The 22,429-nt window shown below is 41.4% G+C and overlaps 1 protein-coding gene across 1 annotated transcript in view; it reads right to left on the bottom strand.

Annotated features, from left to right (window-relative positions):
- Window positions 1-4,407: 4,407 nt before the first annotated feature.
- The window catches only part of LOC124622851 (leucine-rich repeat-containing G-protein coupled receptor 4-like), a 414,664-nt gene continuing 396,642 nt past the window's right edge, over window positions 4,408-22,429 (bottom strand). The window contains exon 5 of the mRNA XM_047148643.1: window positions 4,408-4,483. Within this exon, the coding sequence (XP_047004599.1) occupies window positions 4,408-4,483 (76 nt within the window). The remainder of the gene's footprint in view (window positions 4,484-22,429) is intronic.

Below are 22,429 nucleotides of genomic sequence, written 5' to 3'. Positions count from 1 at the left end.
TCACTTTTCATCAAGAAACCAAATACGAATTTTCACAGATCTAGATCTACAAATACCGTTGTAATGAAATACTTTCATAGCACTCTTCATCCCCTATTTCAATCCTTAGTGACTGATTTTCTAAAAACACTGAAACGTGCATTTTTAATTTCTAACTGTGCAGTCGAAAACAGATAATCATATATTTAGCATTAGCTGTAGTAGTTAATTAATAATGACTTTTTTCTCAAAAAAACTTTGATCCCCCATTTCACACAGTGCCTTAGGGATTTAATTTCCAAAAATGCTGAAACACATTTTTTTTATTTACAATCAAGAAATCGAATCAATTTTGGTAATTCTAGCTACCAGAACCGCTTTTTGCACAGTTTGTAGATATACGCGTGAGCAACGGATGTAACAACTTAAAAATTCGTGTTTGGTTTCTTGGTTAGAAATAAAATAATGTTTCACTGTTTTAGGAAATTCAACTTGTAAGAGGGTAAAATAGGGGATGAAAGTTTTTATGGAACCGACGGATTATGAAAACATTTTGTAGCTGAATTTATGAAACTACAGACAAAAATCTATACAGACTACACAATTGTGAATATTGTCTACGCGAGCGAAGCAGTGGGTGTTAACCCAGTCTACTGAAAAGCTATTTAAATTTTTTAAGATTTGGTTTTATTGCACGGTGTTGCGTAAATAACTGTCACAGTTTTGCAAGTAAAAGACTAGAGTCCAATAGATGTCAGTAATTGTGATTTGAAATTACCAGCCTTTGATTATTTAGTAAAACAAAGAAGTTTCATTTTGACTCAGTGCATAGTACTTCTTGTTCCACAATCTCCTCTACTCCACAAGCTTGGAACCACACGGTTGGTGCAAAATTAAGCAGTATTCGTCTGATTAAAACTATGTGTAATAATTTAAACTGTGATATTTTGTAAAGTACGGACCAGAAATATTAAGTATTTCAAGTATCACATTAATAAATGACACATCAACACAAATATACGCACTTAATTACTTTTATTTAATTTACTTTAACTTCTTGACAGTCTAGATATTTCACTTGTATTATCCGTTTATCTAAACGATGAACAGCTCATTTGATTTCCGACGTATTTCAAATCGTCCAATCGGTGGATCTCCTGTCTATCGAAACCCATGTACTGGGATAACACATACTAGTCTGAAGAAAGTCACGTGTCTCCACCTGTTCAGTTTAATTGTTTAGTCAAATTCATTCAGTGTGGACCGTGTGAATCGTTAGCTTGCAGTCGATGAAGTAATATACTGCATCTTTTGTTGATTTTTTTACGTAATGATGTTAATAAGCTAATTAGTGAGGCATGAAACCTAAAGGTGATACGTAGGGACACTTTATAACAATAGTTATTCCCTCTCAAATTTCACCCTTTGTTCTGACTGTCACCCGCCACACGTAACGCATGCACGTACACAACAACCGAAAGAATATCAGAATGCATACAGACATTATAACGCAAAACAAAATTCGACCAAAAAATACACTGCGATAGTTTACAACACAATAAATACACTCACAACCAGCCAAAGTTTTTTAAGCACAAAAAGTGAAATACTTAGGAAAAATGTACTAGCAAATGCCAAAAATCGGACGTACTGATGTACATGAAACACGGAGCACATATGTGATAACATGATGCCAAAAATTTGTAAACGGGACCGAAAAGTAATTTAACACTACAAAACTTGCTCTCCAAAAAAGTTTGCTTCTTACGTATCAACAAGAGAACAATGAAAATGCAATATAATAATGGTAATAAAAATATATTTATTACAGGCATACGACAAACATGTATTACAGGGCACTAAGTATGCTGAGCAAATAAAAAGGATGGGATACGCGAATGGCGTGAAAACAAACAACCTCTTATTTAATCGTACAGACGGATTTCCTAGATTATTTATTTATTTTATAACCTACATTGGACCACTTTAGTCAGTATTATGAACTAGGTTCTTCTGTTTTTTGTTGACCCAATACTTTTTCATCCTTTCAGATCGTGCCCTTCTCTTCTCATCGCAATAGGCCTTCCCATTCTCTGTTCGTTAATTTTTATCGGTAGTGTAATATGTTTATCCTAAAGTAATTTGAGCGCGTCTATCTTGCCTTTCAAATCCTCCATCGTAATCTCCTTGATCTCTGTGATCCATTTAATGCCACTCTTACTATTCCATAACTTCCCAATTATTCCCCTGCTAATTCTATTTTCTGCTGTCCTCATCAAATGTCCTAGGAAAGAGATCTGTTTGAGTTTCATTGTACTTATCACTGGTTATATTTCTTTATAAACTGTTTCATCTGAAGCTATTCTCCGAACTCCGTCTTTTTGGTATTTTTTATTTATACATGTTTTGACTATCCTTCTTTCTGTTTTGAGTAATCTGTCTATTGCTACAGTGTTGGTTCTTTTAAATATAGTTTCTCTAGCATATGTCATTTGCGGCTGTGTGATTGTTTTGTAGTGTTTCGGTTCTGTGGCTGATCAGAGGCATTTTTCGTTATATGTGTTCTTGGTAACATGATGTACTTTAATTAATTTGTTTATTCTAGTAGGCTATGATGGTTTCTCATTAACGTAGTTGTATTTACACTTTTCAACAATTTTTATGCTGTGTTCCCCAATTCTAATTTTGTTTGCCAGCTGCGGTTCCGTTAGCATTCTTCCTGTTTTTTCAAAAGATATTTTAAGGCGAATACTCTGAACTATTCCCTACAATGATTGTATTTGTTGTTTTGTTTCTTGAATGTTGTTGGCGAGAAGAGCGAGGTTATCAGCAAATCCTAAACAATTGAACTATATGTCATCTTTTTGTGTTCTAATCTTAATGTTCTTTGAAATGTATTTGTACCACTCCTTCATTATGCATTCATGGGCACTACTAAGAAGAACTGGTGACAGACCATCTCCCTACCTTAAACCAGTGTTTACCAAGACTGATTCAGAAAGTTCCCCTCTAAACTTAGTTTTCGAATTTGTATTTGTTAAGTTAAGCTTTAGCAGTTTAATTAATTTTGGGTGGCGTCCGAAATGTCTCAAAATTTTTAGGAGTGAGGGTCTATGGGCAGAATCATATGCTTTCTTAAAATCTATAAATGTACTTGAGAGAGTGTTGTTTCGTTTGCGGTAATAACCCATGCTTAATTCCAGAGTCATTATTTGTTTGGCTCAGCGTCTTCAAGGTCTGAAGCCTCCTTGATATTTCCCCAGTTCCTTGTCCAGTTGTTCTTTGATCCTTTTGCGCAGAATCTTGGAAAAAATCTTGTAGGTACAGTTCAAGAGGGAGATTCCTCTACAGCTGTCCGAATCACTTTTGTCTCTTTTTTCATAACGTGAGTAAATTGTAGCTGTGGTCCATTCTCCTGGGAATTTTTATGTTGCCCAAGATAATAACAATAACAATAATATACAAGTGAAAAGGAACGACAGAAAAGATAAGAACGACGATATTCCATTTTATTTGCATCCATTATCGTAATTCATTGTTAGTTATATCTGATTTGCTCTCCTGCCTCAATAATTAGTTAAACTACAATGGCTACGTGGTACATAAACAGCGTTTTCTGTTCATTAAATGTTAAGTTTTACATTTTAAGGAACATTTTGTTGTTTCTTTCATATTTTTCATGCAGCTAATAACTTCGAAAATCAATGATTAGGCAGATATCATTTAAATCTCACTGTTTTAAATACATTCGTCAATATTTTATTAGGTAGAGGTACTATTTCGCTATCTAAATTAGTGGCAAAGCTATTTTCCTTCACTTTCTGACTTTCATTAACCAAAAGAGCAACGTGTACCTTTTCCATTTCTCTCCAGTTCTTCATATATATTATTCTTATAGAACTTCGCTAAATGTGCTAAAGAGGATATTAGCCATTATCTTGCAACACACTGTATTATGGAATTTAGCAAGTATCTGAAGGGCTAAAAGTGAAGCATTTATATTCAGTTTTTTAATCACTTACGGCTATACTGGGCTTGTAGTACGTCACTAAAGCTCCTGTGGTCGACACGAAGTTATAACCGATTCTTCCACCGTCCCTTGAGTATGGACTGCAGAACGATAGTGCATGCGCGCAAAAAATAATCCCGAAACGTTATAAAGAAAATGGAATCTGGAACATTGATGTTTTCAATAGCACATTTCGGTAATCACTTGATTTTATCCTTTAATGGCGATATCAGATTTACAAACGCATTTGCTTTTAATCTACTGATTGCGCTGTCGAGGTTTACTGAATGGGCTCCCGTGAGGGAAGAACTGTCATTTACACAGTAACTTGTCCGGCAATACTGAACGTGTTGCGGACCCCAGTGCGCCCTTCAGAGGTGTGTGGGGAGACAGGAGAAGTCAGACATGAGAGGCAGTACTCACAGGATAAGCAGGTGCGGCAGCTCAGGAAACGCCCCCACAGGCACCGTCGTCAGCAGGTTGCTACCCAGGTTCCTGTAAACACACAGACACACACACACGTTGTCACTAAACATACATCGACTCAACAAATATAACGCACTAGAACAGTGTGAAATGTTCATACCAAGAGACGATTCGTCACTTTCAGATGGTCGTCTCGTCAGATAAATTTTCAACAAAGCCTTTACCAATGCGTTATTTTGTCTTTGAAAGCCACTGAATTTGTTAAGTTTATCGAAACACATCTATATGGTAATTTGGTGGTCCAAATGGCTCTGAGCACTATGGGACTTAACATCTGAGGTCATCAGTCCCCTAGAACTTAGAACTACTTAAACCTAACTAACCTAAGGACATCACACACATCCATGCCCGAGGCAGGATTCGAACCTGCGACCGTAGCAGTCCCGCGGTTCCGGACTGCAGCGCCTAGAACCGCACGGCCACCGCGGCCGGCGGTAATTTGGTGGGATTACATTAATGTACACCATGTTGTTAATTTGTCAAAATACTTCGTTATTTATTCCACATTCCTGAAGGTTGTCCTTCACGATAGGACCCATACCACACGATGAGCGAATAAATCAAAATGTGATTCATGTAATTTATGTGGTACACTATAAGTTAGTTCTCATTTTCTTTTTAAATTATGATTTTTTTCTCTTATAAAGCATTAAAATAACGAACATTATCTTAGCTGAAAAAGAATTTGTGCAAGTTACAATGCTCCGACATGAAATGTTCGTCAAGTTGTTGTTATTGTTGTTGTTGTTGCCTCCAGTCAGAAGACTGGTTTGATGAAGCTCTCAATGCTACTCTATCTTGTGCAAGGCCTTTTCACTTTCAAATAACAGCTGCAACTTACATCCTTCTGAGTCTGCTTACTATATTCATCTTTTGGTCTCCCTTTACGATTTTTACCCGACACTTCCCTCCAGTATTAAACTGCTTATCCCTAGATGTCTCAGGATATGTCATATCAACCGATCCCTTCTGCCAATCAGGTTGTGCCACAAATATCTTTTCTCCGAAATTCTATTCCGTACCTCCTCATTAGTTACGTGACTCTACGCACCTAACCTTCAGCATTCCTCTATAGTACCATATTCCGAAAACTTCTATTTTCGTCTTGCCTGGACTGTTTATAGTCCACATTTCACTTCCGTGCAAGGGTATACTCCATACAAATACTTTCAGGAAACACTTCCCAACAGTTAAGTCTATATTCGATGTTAACAAAATTCTCTTCTTAGTAAACGCTTTTCTTGCTATTGCCAGTCTACATTTTATATCTTCTCTACTTCGCCCATTATCAATTATTTTGCTGGCCAAATAACAAAACTCATCTACAACTATGTGTCTCGTTTTCTAATCTGATTCCCTCAGTGTCACCTGATTTAACTCAGCTACATTCCATTGTGCTTATTTTGCTTTTGTTGATGTTCATTTTATACCCTCCTTTCAAGACACCGTCAATTCCGTTCAAATGCTCGTCCAAGACTAAAACTTGCTTCTGACATAATTACAATGTCGTCGGCAAATCTCAATGTTTTAATTTCTTCTCCCTGAACTTTAATTCGTACTCTTAATTATTTTTTTGTTTCCTTTACTGCTGGCTCGATGTACAGATATAATAACGTCGGGGCTACAACACTGTCTCCCTTCCTTCTCAATCACTGCTTCCCCTTCACGACCCTCGACTTTTATAAATGCCGTCTGGTTTGTGTACAAGTTGTAAACAGCCTAACGGTCTCTATATTTTACCCCTGCTACTTCAGAATTTCAAAGAGAGTATTCCATTTAATATTGTCAAAAGATTTCTCTACGTCTACAAAGGTAACCGTAGCTTTGCTTTTCCTTAACCTATTTTCTCACAGAATTGGTGGGGCCAGTATTACCTCGTATGCTCCTATATGTCTCCGGAATCCAAACTAATCTTTCCCGATATCAGCTTCTATTAGTTTTTCAGTTCTCTTCTAAAGAATTGGTGTTAGTATTTTGCAACCATTACTTGCTAACCCGATAGTTTGGTAATCTTCACACCTGTCAGCACCTGCTTCCTAATTAGAATTATTACATTCTTTTTGAAGTCTGAGGGTATTTCGCCTATCTCATACATGCACACCAAGTGGAGAGTTTTGTCATGATTGACTCTCCCAAGGTTATCAGAAGTTCCGAAGGAATGTCGTCTACTCCCGGGGCCTTGTTTCGACTTAGATCTTTTAGTGCTGTGTGAAATTCTTTTCGCTATATCATATCTCTCATTTTCATCTACGTCCTGCCTCTTTTCTATAATATTGCCTTCATCTCTCCTTTACAGATCGTCTATAAGTAATCCCGCTTTTCAGCTTTCCTTCTTTTCCTTAGGACTGGTTTTCCATCTGAGCTGTTGATATTTATACAACTCCTCCTTTATTCCCTCAAAGCCCTCTTTAATTTTCATGTAGGCGTTATCTATCTGTCGCATAGTGATATATGCTTTTAAACCCTTTCGTTTATCCTCTAGCCATTACTGCATAGCCATTTTCCACTTTCTATCAGTCTCATTTTTTAGACGTCACATTAATGTTTTCATCATATTAAGAATTAAGAATGCGTTTATTTAATGAACATTAAAGTAGTTATTTGCGAAAAAGAAAATAGAGGAAGAAGGGAAGTTCTTGATGAATGTCTAAATGTCAACATATGGGAAATTACATTTTCGAGTACTGTTTGTAATGATATTTTTGTTAAAGTTGCACCATTTCTAACGAATAAATGTAAACAAACTAGTTCGAACACTGCACGAATATACAGAAAAAGTGAAGCACCCAGAAGACATGGTCGGATGTCAGTGTAACTTTGTACACGTAAACACCACCGGCGCGTATGTAGTTTATTGTAGCTGCAGTTCTCCTTGACAGGCAGAACGGCCACTAGAGTGCATTAGTGTTGTTCGTGTTTTGTATTTTTATCAGTCCTGGTAGGATACACAGCCGCGTCGGATGTTGAATGATCACTGTGAAGAACAAGGTGACGCTGTGTACTCATATGAGACAGCTTTATCAGCACTGACAGAGTTTGAAAGTGGCCCCATTATGGGTCTCCATATGGCTGGCTGGTCGAATCATACAACATCCAGATTTGTAGGCCATTCGGATGTGACAGCGAGTGATGTTGGACGGCCTGGGAACGTGAGGGTAGGCATATCCGTCGTCAAGGGTCCAGTCGACCACGTCTCATCACCTTGAGGGGCCATTGCTGTATTGTACATCAAGGACATCGTAGCTCCTACACATCAGCACCTTTGATCCCAAATCCACTATGTCATGCATGACTGGAGACTAGGAGCATCCAGCTCGACTAAAGAATGACAGCCACATTCGTAGGCCGCAGTTAATATTACTTTACTACCTTTATTAACAACTCTTTGTCATTTACCAGCTATGGCTGGACAGACAGCGTCAAATTTACAACGGTATTATTACATTAAAATTAATAAAAGAACCGCTATTTAAACTAAGCTTTGCAATGGCCAGTCTTTTTGCTTGAGGTAACGATCGTCATTGCTTTCTTTTGTAATAAAAGCATATTCATGCAGCCTGTGGAATGGCCACACAGTAATAGCCCATAGCTGATGTGACTTAGGTACATTGCATAGTATACTGTGAATAGGTACTGGTGTAGTATAAGTCTTCCTACAGTTCTCAATAGAATTTGGAAGATACGTGTTTATTGCTTTGTTGCCGGGTTACCTTGGCCTCAATGAAAAAGCCTAAAAGCTTAATACCTTCTATGTCACCCAGTGCTCCAGTCTCACTTGGGCTGCATATCTTCCTTTGTTTTGTCTTCATTAATTTTCATCTTGTTCGAAAGGCCTTGATCTCACTGAGCAGTATTTCTGCTGGTCGGTTAGCTTGAAGTGCACTCTCCACTTTTGACAGCAATGTTGTGTCATCTGCAAACTGCAAGGTGTGCCAAGTGGAGCCTATGTAACTAACGAAAATTAAGAACAATAGAGGCCCTATTACGGATCCCTGTGGCACAACATGTTTTAACTTCTTTTCACCTGATTCTGCTCCTTGCACTGATACAACGTTTCGTCTTTATACCACTAAACCACAGGCTGGCTTAGGATTGGTGCCATGGGCTTTTTGACGAATGTCGTCGCATTGTGTTCAACGACGAATCGCGGTTCTGGGTTCTGCTCTACCCCGGATAACCTCCGTCGGCGACTTTGGCGGCTACCTGCGGAAAGAACTCACTCTCCAAATGTTTTGGAGATGCCCAGTGGTATTATTCCCTGCGTCTTTGTGTGGCCAGCCACTGCTTATGAATTAATGTCACGAGTGGTAGCGACTGAGTGAACTCTGACGCCGCAACGGTATGCCATGGACATCCTGCGTCCTTGTATACTGGGTGGCTATAATTAAACTTTCACTACTTGGGAGGGCCGCCCATGAAAAAGTAGTGATCCTAGGACAATGAAACTTTGTAGAAACATTTGTAAGGACATGCGGAAGATAAATAATCAATAAAGCATTAAAAGAAACAGTTTAATTTCGACATTAGAGGATAAAATTTGTTCATTGCGTATCATGTTTAGGTTCCAGGTTTCAAACGTTGCTCGAGGTGACAACCATTTGCATTCGCAACCGCCCGGAACCGTGCTAGAGATTGCTGTAATGCCATTTCACAATTATTCGCATCACTTCTCGAACGGTGCACCATGGAACGTTCAGCTGTCGTGACAGCGCATGGATTGCTTGAAGGTCGCACATTGCATCCACCATTCTCAGCGACGGTAACACTAACGTCTTCAACACTCTGTGGTGTAATTCCTGGTCGGCGTCTCCCAGGAGCAGTTTCCAAATCGCCGGTTCATTCGACCTTACTGATAAGATTCTTCAGCCTCAGTGCAGAAAGAGGACCTCTCCGTATTCTTTTAGAGCGTCGGTGCTCACGTATCGTACAGCCGTTACGCCACCTTCCATGACCACCAGCGGCGTACGCTGGCCCCACATAATGCCACCCTAAAACAGCAGGGAACCTTCACCTTGCTGCACTCGCTGAACAGTGTGCCTAAGGCGTTCAGCCTGACCGGGTTGCCTCCAAACACGTCTCCGATGCTTGGCTGGTTGAAGGCATACGTGAGACTCATTGATCCCAATCGGCATGCTGTTGGGCCTATCTGGACCGCGCTGCATGGTGTCGTGGATGCAAAGATGGCCTCGCCATGGATGTCGGGACTGAAGTTGCGAATCATGCAGCCAACTGCTCACAGTTTGAGTCGTAACACGACGTCCTGTGGCTGCACGAAAAGCATTATTCAACATGGTGGCGTTGCTGTCAGGGTTCCTCCGAGCCATAATCCGTAGCCGGCCGAGGTGGCCGAGCGGTTCTAGGCGCTACAGTCTGGAACCGCGCGACCACTACGGTCGCAGGTTCGAATCCTGCCTCGGGCATGGATGTGTGTGATGTCCTTAGGTTAGTTAGGTTTAGGTAGTTCTAAGTTCTAGGGGACTGATGACCTTAGAAGTCAAGTCCCATAGTGCTCAGAGTCATTTGAACCATTTTGAACCCAGTCCAGTAGGAGAAAAGTTGTCGTTTGTTTATGAGGCAGCGTCAGACACATCGGTAGGTGTCTCACAATGAAAACTATGTGAAAAGTTACTTCACACTCACACAGGAACGTCGAGCATATCACGACATGTTTATAAATTTGACCAACAGTTTCCTCATCCCATAAATATTTTGAAAGACGGCGAAGACTTTGTGGCTGACTAACGTGTGGAAATGTGTACTAAGGACATGAGGCCATTTAGGAGTATACAACCCTTCTAAATTTAGAGCAAACATTAATTGGCATAGGAAAAAAATCTGACTCAGTGAATGTAAAAAAAAACCAAACTCTTGGCAGAATGCAATGTATTGCGAAGGAAGCTTAGTATGAAAGGAAAGCTTATTCTTTCAGACATGCACTTTTCAGACTAACATAATATGAAAAATCGACTTAGTGTTCACTAAAATGTATTTGGTGAATTTAGAATGAATTTTTCTCGAAAAAGTGCTCAGAGCCATTTGAACAATTTTGAACCATAATCCATACGTAGCGGTCATCCACTGCAGTAGCAGCCCTTGGGCGGCTTCAGCGAGGCATGTCATCGACAGTTCCTGTCTCTCTGTATCTCCATGTCCGAACAACATCGCTTTGATTCAGTCCGAGATGCCTAGACACTTCCCTTGTTGAGAGCCCTTCCTAGCACCAAGTAACAATACGAACGCGATTGAACCGCGGTATTGACCATCTAGGCATGGTTGAAATGCAGACAACATGAGCCGTGTACCTCCTTCCTGGTGGAATGACTGGAACTGATCGGCTGTCGGACCTCCTCCGTCTAATAGGCGCTGCATAGTTGTTTACATCTTTTGGCGGGTTTAGTAACATCTCTGAACAGTCTAAGGGACTGTGTCTGTGATACAATATCGACAGTCAACGTCTCCCTTCAGGAGTGCTGGGAACCAAAGTGATGCAAAACTTTTTTTGATATGTGTAAAATGAAAGCACCGGCATGTGCATGAATGAACGATAATCTTAGACTCGCATTGGTAGTTGTCAGTTTTTATTTTCAAACAAATGCAACATTAACAGGTGGGCTTTTAGTGGGTTGCTTTAATGCGCTTCATTACTGTGTGGTGTGGAGATGGTAGCACATCTAGGTCCTGTGTGTTTCACATGCGTTGTGGAAACTCGACAGGCGTTGGTCATTTACTCAACAATTTTAACTACAACAGTCGCTGTCACTTGTAATCATAACAAGTGTATTTAGAGATATTCTAGGAGAGGTTAGAATGGCTAACATGTAGTCAATATAAAGTGTTCTGCCGTAGGATTACCCTAAATATCTCCTCTCCCCTAGCTTTCTGCAAAATTCACCTTTGGCGCCTTCTTATTGATAGGTGACCACGTCATGTAGGTCACCTCTCCACTCAAATTACTTGCTGGTACTTTTCGTTGCTAAAGCATAGCACCTTCTTCACCATAGTAAAAATGCATACTGCCCAAAAAAGTTTCGTTGTAACAGGATACCAGAGTAATGCTAGTTTTATTGTTCCCCTTTCTGCACCTGCAAATTCCGTATTCCATTGAGCGATTAATCGTACCCTCCTCAGACACGTCCGTTGTGTATGATTACTTGTGGGCCACAGAAAGACATTCCCTCCTACATTTACACTGACGAAACTAGAGAAGACTCGCCTGGGGGAATAACAGTTAAACAACAGGTTTTTATCCTGTACGTCGTCTTAGCGTGTTCCTGCGAAATATGTGCCAAGGTGTACCGATTTTAGTCACTTTTTCGAGATGTACATTGTGGATTCGTTGAGTTCATTCCAAGTGGCCAAAATAGTTCATTATAAATTCACCAAATGCATTTCAGTGAACACGAAATCGATTATTCATATTATGTTAGTCTGAAAAGTGTATGTCTGAAAGAATAAGCTTTCCTTTCATACTAAGCTTCCTTCGCAATACATTGCATTCTGCCACTAGTCTGGTTTTTTATATCCACTGAGTCAGATTTTTTTTCCTGTGCCAATTAATGTTTGCTCTAAATTTAGAAGGGTTGTATACTCCTAAATGGCCTCATGTCCTTAGTACACATTTCCACACGCTAGTCAGCCACTAAGTCATCGCCATCTTTCAAAATATTTATGGGATGAGGAAACTGTTGGTGAAATTTATAAACAAGTCGTGATATGCTCGACGTTCCTGTATGAGTGTTAAGTAACTTTTTAGATAGATTTCATTGTGAGACACCTACCGATTTGTTTGAAGCTGCCTAATAAACAGATGACTAATTTTCTCCTACTGGACTGGGGCTCCGTTTTGTGAATGGCATATATTCCCCAATTTGTACACCTCTGGTTCAAAACAAGTATACGGACCTCATTTCTGAACTCTATCTAAGGCACGGCTCTTCGCTGCTAACCTGATTCAGTGCTACAGCCAACATGAGCACTATGGGACTTAACATCTGAGGTCATCAGTCCCCTAGAAATTAGAACTACTTAAACCTAACTAACCTAAGGACATCACACACATCCATGCCCGAGGCACGATTCGAACCTGCGATCGTAGCGGTCGCGCGGTTCCAGACTGAAGTGCCTGGAACCGCTCGGCCACACTGGCCGGGTTGAGGGAGGTTCCACGCGGTGTCCGTCTGCAGGGTCGTTGCTGACACCAGCACGCTTCACCGATCGCGGACAGCCTACGTCACGGAGGGCACTGTTTACCCAGAAACGTCTTCACTGCCTCCGTATGTTTTGAAATAAATGGATTATCCAACTAGTACTGGTTCCATGACGGATCACCGCCTGACAACAGCCACCACAACGCTGCATTCATGCCCAGGGTGGTAAACTGTAGATGTCCTGACCTGTCACAGCCATTGACGGTAGCGGTCACTCGGCCCGGTCTCTACACTACTGTTTCTCTCTTCTAAACGTTAGTTTTCATTATTGATGTGTTACTCTAATTCTCTCTTTCCTGTGAATTGCTGAGGCTATATTCGGCGCGAAATATTTGATAGCCACTCCGGAGGTCCGTTAGGCATCCTTTCTGCTTATGGAAACGCACCAGGAATCAGATGCCGACCTTCATTTCTGAGAATCTGTGGTTTATTTTATACGCAAGTGGCATCGCTAGAAGCTATTAACACTCGTCCTCCCCAGCAAAGAAACCTCATGGCAAAGAATCCAAGTGCCTACCATCTGCAATTTACTTCAATAGTTGCACGGGAGGGTTGTAACATCATACCACTGCACTCAGTATTTACTGTAACGTGTTTTGCGTATTGTAGGCTTTATCTATCCCAGTTATTTTCCTCTCTAGCTTTCCTTCTGGCGTGAAAACTACTCTTGGAATTTGTAGAATATTTTCCCCTGTTTCGATTAATAACTTCCATAGATTTATATCCTTTTTGCTAATTCTTCATTTTTCACTTTATCTGTCTACTTAGCTTTTCATGTTCTTCGAGAGAAATATATCTAAAATGCTTCCACTTTCTTCCTCTTTGGATTTCCTACGTTCTACGCTTCATTTCCATAAAATGCTGTACTCAAGACGCATACTAGCAGATCTGATAACAGTAGACGGCTTTCATCGAACGTGCCCGTCTAGTTATGAATTCATTGTGTTATTTTGCTGTTGTAGTATGGTGAATATCCCTGGCTGGGGTTTACTGTACATGAGAGCAGATGCAAAAACTATATTCGAGTATTAACCACGGGAGTACCTATAGGTGCAGTCTGAAAAAAAATGGAATGTTAGTTAGATTCCTTTGAAGAGCTTGTAATGAACGATTGACCGAATTATTCAGTGGCGTTCATGAAGTAGATTGGAGCTAACCTGGAGGGACTGCATTAAGGAACAACAAAAATAATGAAAGCGTTGTTGGTATAACAGTGCGTCCATCTCCCTAATGTATCACATTGTCTTCAACACAATCTGAAGGAAAAGAATATTAGGGTGAACAGCTCTTCGACCATACCATCAGTAGCCACTGGGCACAATCCTTGATAGAAAAAGGTGAGGATGGGACTCCGCCGTGTCTTTTCCAAAGGAACCATACAGGAATTTGCCTTACGCGTTTCAGGGAGTTACAGAGAAAGTAATAATAATAATGTCGTGTGGCTAGGGCCTCCCGTCGGGTAGACCGTTCACCTGGTGCAACTCATTCGAGTTGACACCACTTCGGCGACTTGCGCGTCGGTGGGGGTGAAGTGATGATGACACAACACCCAGTCCCTGAGCGGAGAAAATCTCCGACCCAGCCGGGAATCGAACCCGGGCCCTTAGGATTGACAGTCTGTCACGCTGGCCACTCAGCTACCGGGGTCGGACAGAGAGAAGGTAAATCTGGATAACCGGTCGGGTTTTTCAACCTCCGTTCTCCAGAAAGCGAGCGTTAACCACAGCGGCATTCCACTCAGTCTGCCTATATAATTTTGAGACTACGTGTCTGTGACACCATGATAAGTCTTACCTGCCGTCACACCATGCCGCAACGATATCTCAGTCGTGCTATTTTTGTATGTTTACTGGTACTATTTTAGTTGCTAGCCTGGTCCAGAATTGGAGCATTGTTTTTAGGGCACCTGGTGATGTCAGGACGTGAAATCCTTTCACTCCGTGTAGGTTTGTGGAATAGACCGAGGGCGCCAGCAAATACATTTGCTTTGATGTTAATTTGCATATGATGACAACTTCTTATCGATGGTTCAAGTGACTAGAAACTCAATGCTGTATAAGAGCTGTGCAGTTACGAAGTCTGTATGGTGGAACTAATACGTACACCACACAGGCTGAATACAGCCTAATACTCGTGACGTAACTAACCGTAAAATTACGCGTCAGAACACACCAAAGCTTCGGACAAGTTGTAAGTGCAATAGGAAATGAGCATGTTGAAGAGGACCATTACGGTTGTTACTAACATAAATCTTCGTTGTAAGCTACTGATTTTATTTAAATACAAGAGTAGAGAATTTTTATAGTTTTGTTATGTTTTTCCCAGCCGCACTTTGGTCTCAGTTCAACTGCAGCCCTGTCTTATTTGAGCAACCGGTAGTCGCCTGTCCACATTCTGTTGCCTGCCACATTTTGTTGGAGACAATTCTTCAGCGGCGCTAGCCACTGAGCTATATCCAATCACGAAACGCTTACGGGCAGTGACTCAATGTGTCCACACAAAAAAGTCGCAACAGGACACCTACACGAGGAACGTCAATGACAATGTGGATTCGGCTATGGATGCAAAAAGACCTACAAGAATTCCAGTTGATGTCTCAGTGATATTCTTTGCCTACTCACTGGAATGCAGCAGCCATCAACGGCTGATGTTACAGCCGACACAATTTCGTTGTCAATCAGTGTAATGTATTTTCCTACCTGTAACTTCTTTCAAGACCAGTAGCCTAACAAAGTGAGAACACTGAACGATGAACAACATTTCAGTATGAAATTTTATACGCGATTCGTTACAACACTGACTTATACCGTCCCCGATGCCATCTTCCAAATGCACGCCACCACAATTCAACGGAAGTATGTGGTCTACTTCATACTTCTTCTGTTCACACCCAACAACAAAGTACACAAACTCTCTACCACGATTGTTTAGCATCTCTACGTGCAGAACATGAAAGGATATATACTATAACGTGTACAAAGTTCCCAAGCATTAGGAGAAATTGGTAATTCCTGTTTCCATAGAGGGTTGTCTGATAGACGCAGAGAATTACACTGAAGCGCCAAAGAAACTGATATATGCATGCGTATTCACATACATATGTAAGCACGCAGAATACGGCGCTGCTGTCCGCAACGCCTGTATATACATCAAGTTTCTGTCGCGGTTGTTAGATCGGCTACCACTCCTACAATAGCAGATTATCAAGATTTAAGTGAAATTGAACGTGGTGTTATAGTCGGCGCACGAGCGATTGGACACAGTATCTCAGATATAGCGATGAAGTGGGGATTTTCCTGTACGAACATTTCACGAATGTACCGTCAATCTCAGGAATCCGGTAAAACATCGAATCTCCCACATTGCTGCGGCCGGAAAAATATCCCACAAGAACGAGACCAACGACGACTGAAGAGAATTGATCAACGTGACAGGAGTGCAACCCTTCCGAAAACTGCTGCAGATTTCAATGCTGGACCATCAACAAGGGTCAGCGAGGGACCCATTCAACGAAAAATCATCGAAATGGGCTTTCGGAGACGAAGGCCCACTCGTGTACCCTCGATGACTGCAGGACACAAAGCTTTACGCCGACATTTGACTGTTAATGACTGAATACAAGTTGCCTGGTCGGACGAGTCTCGTTTCAAATTGTAGCGAGCGTATGGATGTGTACGGGTATGGAGACAACCTCATGAATCCGTGGATCCTGCATGTCAACAGGGGTCAGTTCAAGCTGGTGGAGGCTCTATAATGGTGAGGCGTATGCATCTGGAGTGACCTGGGACCCCTGATACGTCTAGATACAACTCTGACAGATGACACGTACGTAAGCATGCTGTCCGATCACCTGCATCCATTCATGTCCACTGGGCAATTTCAGCACGACAATGCGACACCCCATACGTTCAGAATTGCTACAGAATGGCTCCAGGAACACCCTTCTGAGTTTAAATCACGTGATTTTTTTTCTTTTTTTTGGTTAGGGGGGGGGAGGGGGGGGACATTCATCTTGTCTTCTGTGGGATCTGTGGCAGCAATCGGAAGAACCACGAACATTATTGTAAACCACCCGTATTCCTTCATGCCTGACTTATTGCCCTACGGTGATGGCACCTCACATCAGGATAACTATCCGCGTCACAGGGCCGTAATCGAGCGGCAGAGGTTTGAGGAGCATGACAGTGAACTCACATTGATGCTTTGGCCACTATATTTGCCTGTTATGAACTAGATGAATGACTTCTGGGACGTCATCGAACACCAGCTCCGCAACCACGAACCAACAACAAGTAATTTACGGGGATCACGAGTCACGTGCATATACACCTAGTGACACTGCCTTGTCGAATCCACGCCCGCAGAATCGTTGCTGTTTTGGGTTCAAAAGGTGAGCCAACACGCTGTTAACCAAGTGTTCATAATGATTTGGCCCTTCATTGAAGGTAAAATACGCAGTGGATAACGTAGGATGCTCCAAGATGTTTCCATATCACGCCTTTATATTCAGAAAAGTCGTAACGCTAGAAAAGTATAGTGAAATGCAGGAAGACCTCCAGAGGATTTGCGCCAGGTGCGGAGATTGGCGGTCGATCCTCAAACAAATGTAACATACTGTTCATAAGTGGGAGGAAAGACGTTTACTGTAATGATTACGCGATTTGCGAACAATCACTGGAAGTAGGCATATCCATTAAATATTCGGGAGTACTCTTATGGAGCGATTTAAAATGGAACGACCACATAAAACTAATCGTTGAAAATGCTTATGCCAACTGAAATACATAGAAAGATTCTTCGGGAGGTGTAGTCCATTCAAGTCGGAAGTTGTAACACTACAACACAATATGTGATACTATAGCACAACATTACTATCTAAATAATTAAGTTTCTCATGAATGTGATATTTTTATTTCGTTACTATACAGGATGTTTCAAAAACACTTTTACGAACATTGGGGGCAGGTTCCTTACTTTAAAAAAAGGAACCATTTTCACATAAACATATTTCCGAATTGCCTCCGTTTTCGAGTTACTAATGAATGTTGACATTCAACGGCTTTCCGCGTGGAGTCCAACAGCTTCACTTATCTACTGAGCCGTGCTGCAGCTCGCTTTGGTGATGTTTTTAGGTTCCCGCCCTCTGTTGGAGGCCATACGGTATCGTTTAGTTGGCATGGTTGCGGTTGTTTGTCTTCTTCTCGTGTTGCTGGCGCCACTCGGTTTTCCAAGCGTTGCTTGTCCGCTAGTGGCAGCCGCGGTGGTTATCGATATGTAGTAACTGTTGCCCTATCTTTGGGGCGACGTCGTTGTTTTTCCGGGTCGTGTGAGTGGGCCAGTTCGGTTGGGGACTCAGGAGGAGCCAGGTCCACACAGTGCCAGAACACACCGGGACCGCTGGCGGCACGCATGGACTGCCGGATGGAAGGGCTGTGGTCACGAGGGTGCACGACCTCGTCGTAAACCGGATCTAGCAAGCTTTAAGGTGAGTGCATTTCATCTATGTACACGTTCGACTCGACTAGATGGCGTCTTGTTGCCAGGGAGACTTGTTTGCATTCGTTATTCCTCTGTATTCAAAGTGTCAATTGTGTACATGTACTACAGGTAGTAAGTTAACTGAAAGTGCACCGTACAAACATGGTAGGATACACATTTCGTAAGCAGGCAGACATGATTTTTATGTACAGCCGCTCGAGTGGTAATGGAAACGAGGCTGCACGGCTTCATCAGATGGCGTTTCCAGACCGAAGACAGCCGAGTCATACAACCTTTGGTGGTGTGTATCGTCACATTTCCGAGGCACGGTCCGCAGTACGGCAGACTACTTAGTAAGGAAGACCAGGTGCTGCTAGTACGCCTGGCCAGGGAAGAACACAATCTACGGATTATCGAAGGTATCAGCGCAAGGCAAATGGCCCTGGCATGTGGTACATCCCAAACTTAAACATGGGGGATACTTGAAAACGGCCTCAAGCGCACCAATCATCCACCGCGGGAGAACTTTTGACGATGATTTGTTACACAAACTGCCAATCCGTTATTTGTCTCTTCAGTCTGTGCAGTATACCACCAGGATGCAGAAATTCTTCATGGACGTGCTGTGGAAGCCTGCTAAACTATTCGGCAGCGTCAGGGAGTATTTGAAAGGGCGCGACAGTCCATGATTTGAAAAGTACAAGCTCATTTTTAAGACAGGAGAAGGACATTTCGGGCATTTCTTATGATTTTAAGTGAGTTTACGTGATCCAATCATGTAAACTGTAAAATTTCATTAATAACGAAGGATTTTCAAACGTAGAACTTACGAGGGGCGTTTGAAAAGTCCGTGCAAAGTCCGAGAGATGGCACCACCGGCGCATATAGAGGTCATGTTTAGTTAGTAGCATTCTTGGAAAGAACGCACACCAAGTTCCACTCACATTGATCTATTTCTTTGTGTTAGACATTCGTGTGAATCAAGGAAGTCGAGTGATTGTCAAAAAATGGAAGAAAAAGAGTTTCGTGTGGTGATTAAACATTACTTTATGAAAGGCAAAACGCCTCAGGGGACTAAAGAGAAGTTTGATAAATATTACGGTGACTCTGCACCTTCGATTAGAACAGTTTATAAGTGGTTTCAAAATTTTCGGAGTGGCCATATGGGCACAAGTCATACTGAACGTTCTGGACACCCTGTGGAGGTCACGATTCCATTGATAAAATCCATGATATGGTGAAGCATGACAAAAGAGCTAAGGTGCGTGAGACTGCTAGTGCTGTGAGCATCTCGGATGAACGGCTACATAATACGAGTTTGCATAAACATTTGGACATGAGAATGCTATGCGCAAAATGGGTTCCGCGATTGCTCACACTTGCGTGAAAACGAAATCGTGTGAAGTGTTGCAAGGTTGGTTTGCAGCTGTTCAGGAAGAATCCTCAGGACTTAAAGCGTCGTTTCGTCACTGCTGGTGAAACATGGATACATTAATATACTCCTGAGACCAAACAACAATCTAAACAATGGGTTACCAAGGGAGAATCTGCACCAAAAAAGGCGAAAACCAATCCTTCGGCCGGAAAGGTAATGGCGATTGTCTTTTGGGATTCGCAAGGGATAATCCTCATCGACTATCTGGAAAAGGGTAGAACTATTACAGGTGCATATTATTCATCGTTATTGGACCGTTTGAAAACCGAGCTGCAAGACTGGAACGCGAAGAGTCCTTTTCCACCACGACAACGCACCAGCACACACCTCAGCAGTTGTGGTCGCAAAATTATTGTAAATAGGATTCCAACTCGTTTCACATCCCCCTTATTCTCCAGAATTGGCTCCCTGGGACAACTATTTGTTCCCCAATTTGAAGAAATGGCTGACGGGACAAAGATTTTATTCAAACGAGGAGGTGATTGCAACAACTAATAGCTATTTTGCAGACTTGAACGATTCCTATTATTCGGAAGGGATCAACAAATTAGTACCGCGCTGGACGAAGTGTGTAAGCCTAAAAGGAGACTATCTCGAAAAATAAAAAAAAAGGTTTACTCCAAACACGCAAGTAGTTTTTATTTTTGCACGGACTTTTCAAACGCCCTCGTATTTTCTGGGTTTGGTGTAAGGAGCCTGTCAGCAAAGTCTGTAAAAGGATTTTTGAAAAACGCTGTAAATGGTCAATTTCACTATTACGTGAACAGTAGAAACTAAATCTAAGAAATGCCTCTGTGTATTAATGAAATGTTATCTGAAACGTTTAAAAACAATTTTGTAAAATTTGCACATTACATACATTTGCAGTGTCAGAGACTTTGTGTTCTGTCGAGTCACTGAAACTATGTGAGTGGTTCAAGCGACAGCTTTCGAATATAGACGGTCTCTGACAGCAGCGGGCAATAAGGAAGAGGTGCTGCAGCTGCGAGGGAGTAGAATGCAAGTGTGAGTAGCTCTGATAGAATAGCTCAGTGCCCAGAGAAGGTCACGAGTTTAATTCCCGGTACTGTCGCGGATTTTTCCATGGTGGTAAGAGGGAAATGGTGTGCACTCAGCCTTGTGATGCCAACTAAGTGCGGCTTGAGCGACAAGTAGCGCCTCCAAGGTCTCGGTACCAGACGACGGCCAGAAGACTGGTGCTTTCACTTCATGCCCCTCTATACAGCATTCGCGTGACATCACTGGCAGAGAATGACACGGCGACCGGTCGGTATTAAATTGGCCGACAAGACCAGTAGACAGAGCTTTAGCTTTTAACTGTTTGACCACAGCAGGAATAAGGAATATTTGCATCTAGAGAAGAGGTATTATAATTTGGGTTCTTGGAACAAGGTTACCACCGAGCTGCTACCTCGACCCTGTAGCATCGAATCCTGTGAGATCGATCCACTTCAGACTTTTAGCTTTGAGAAATGTTTGTCACTTTTTCTAGCGATTTGGATAATATATTTAGTCTGGTAATCATTACTGTCACGTCATGTCACATTCCGAGTGTTACATTATAAATGCAAAATTTGATTATCGTTAAGAACAATAAGTTTTCCAGAATGTAAAATTAATTTTTTTCTAGATTTCAAAGTAGATACCGTTCCTAATGAAATAAAGTCATTAACCAAAATTTGGGCAACAAGAGTGACTGACGTCTGGAGTTAATATTTAAAAGAATTTTTGAAACGATTGAATAAGAAAAACCCCACAGTAAATTTTACTTCTTATTTGAGCATGTTAATTATTTTTATGTGATTTTGGGCACTTTTCTGTATAGTTGTCTTGCTTGTCTCATTCCAGCGTTGCTACAGCGTTTTCCATTTTCTTTGCGGTGATTAACGTTTGAATGAAGTTATACTGATAGTGAATTTTAAGCCTTTGGAAAAAATTGTCAGTCAAAATTCTTAACAGTTAAAACTATATTGAGGCTACGTCATTATCACCGCATCACATACTACAGTAATCCATTCAGTTTTGGTTTAGGTTATCATTACTCAGAACAATTTGAAAGTTGTGAGTACGCAATTTTACTTAATCAAAATTTTTTTGACCCCCGAATACGAGTAGTTACTCGTGTACACGTAATGAATGACGTCATCAGTACACGAGTAACTGACTTTGAAGTGAATTTAATTCCGATTACAACTTATTGGTGTCAGAAATAGACTGTCTGCTTTCAGACAGGTGAATGAATTATTTCATCAGGAGTGGACTTTCACGAAAATATAAATTTTAATTAATCATAAATTTGACTGATCAGTCTAAATTGACTTTATAATTACATTTATTTGCACTCAGTTTTTATTAAGACAATTTATTGAGTTGTAATATCATATCGGTCAGTTTTCTTTGGAGTCGCTGTTTTTCCAACAAATTAGGTACACGGAACTACGATCAGTTATTTCAGATGCTGGGCGAAGTGGAAAGGATATAGGGTAATTTACGAGGCGCATCCAGAAAGTAACTTTCCCCACTTTTTTTAAACAAAAACAACATAGTTACATGAAAAATGTTATTGACAACAGGTACAGCAACGTTTGAACTATTTTTCGGCATAGCCACCAAAAGAATTGAGAGACTTGTCATATCGTGGGATCAACTTTTGTATTCCTGTGTCGTAGAAGTCTGCTGCCTGTGAATCGAACCAGCATGTGACAGTCGTATTCAGCTCTTCGTCGTTGTCCAAACGCTGGCCGGCAGACAGGAATTTGCCCTGGCGAATTTCTGCAAAACAGTTGTGCGCCGAGCTTTGTCATGGAGCAGCACAACACTTGCAGTAAGCATTAC

Source organism: Schistocerca americana, chromosome 7 (assembly GCF_021461395.2).
Source record: "Schistocerca americana isolate TAMUIC-IGC-003095 chromosome 7, iqSchAmer2.1, whole genome shotgun sequence".
Lineage (NCBI taxonomy): Eukaryota > Metazoa > Arthropoda > Insecta > Orthoptera > Acrididae > Schistocerca > Schistocerca americana.
The sequence above is the reverse complement of the archived record's forward strand: the minus strand, read 5'-3'. Positions and strand labels throughout refer to the sequence as shown.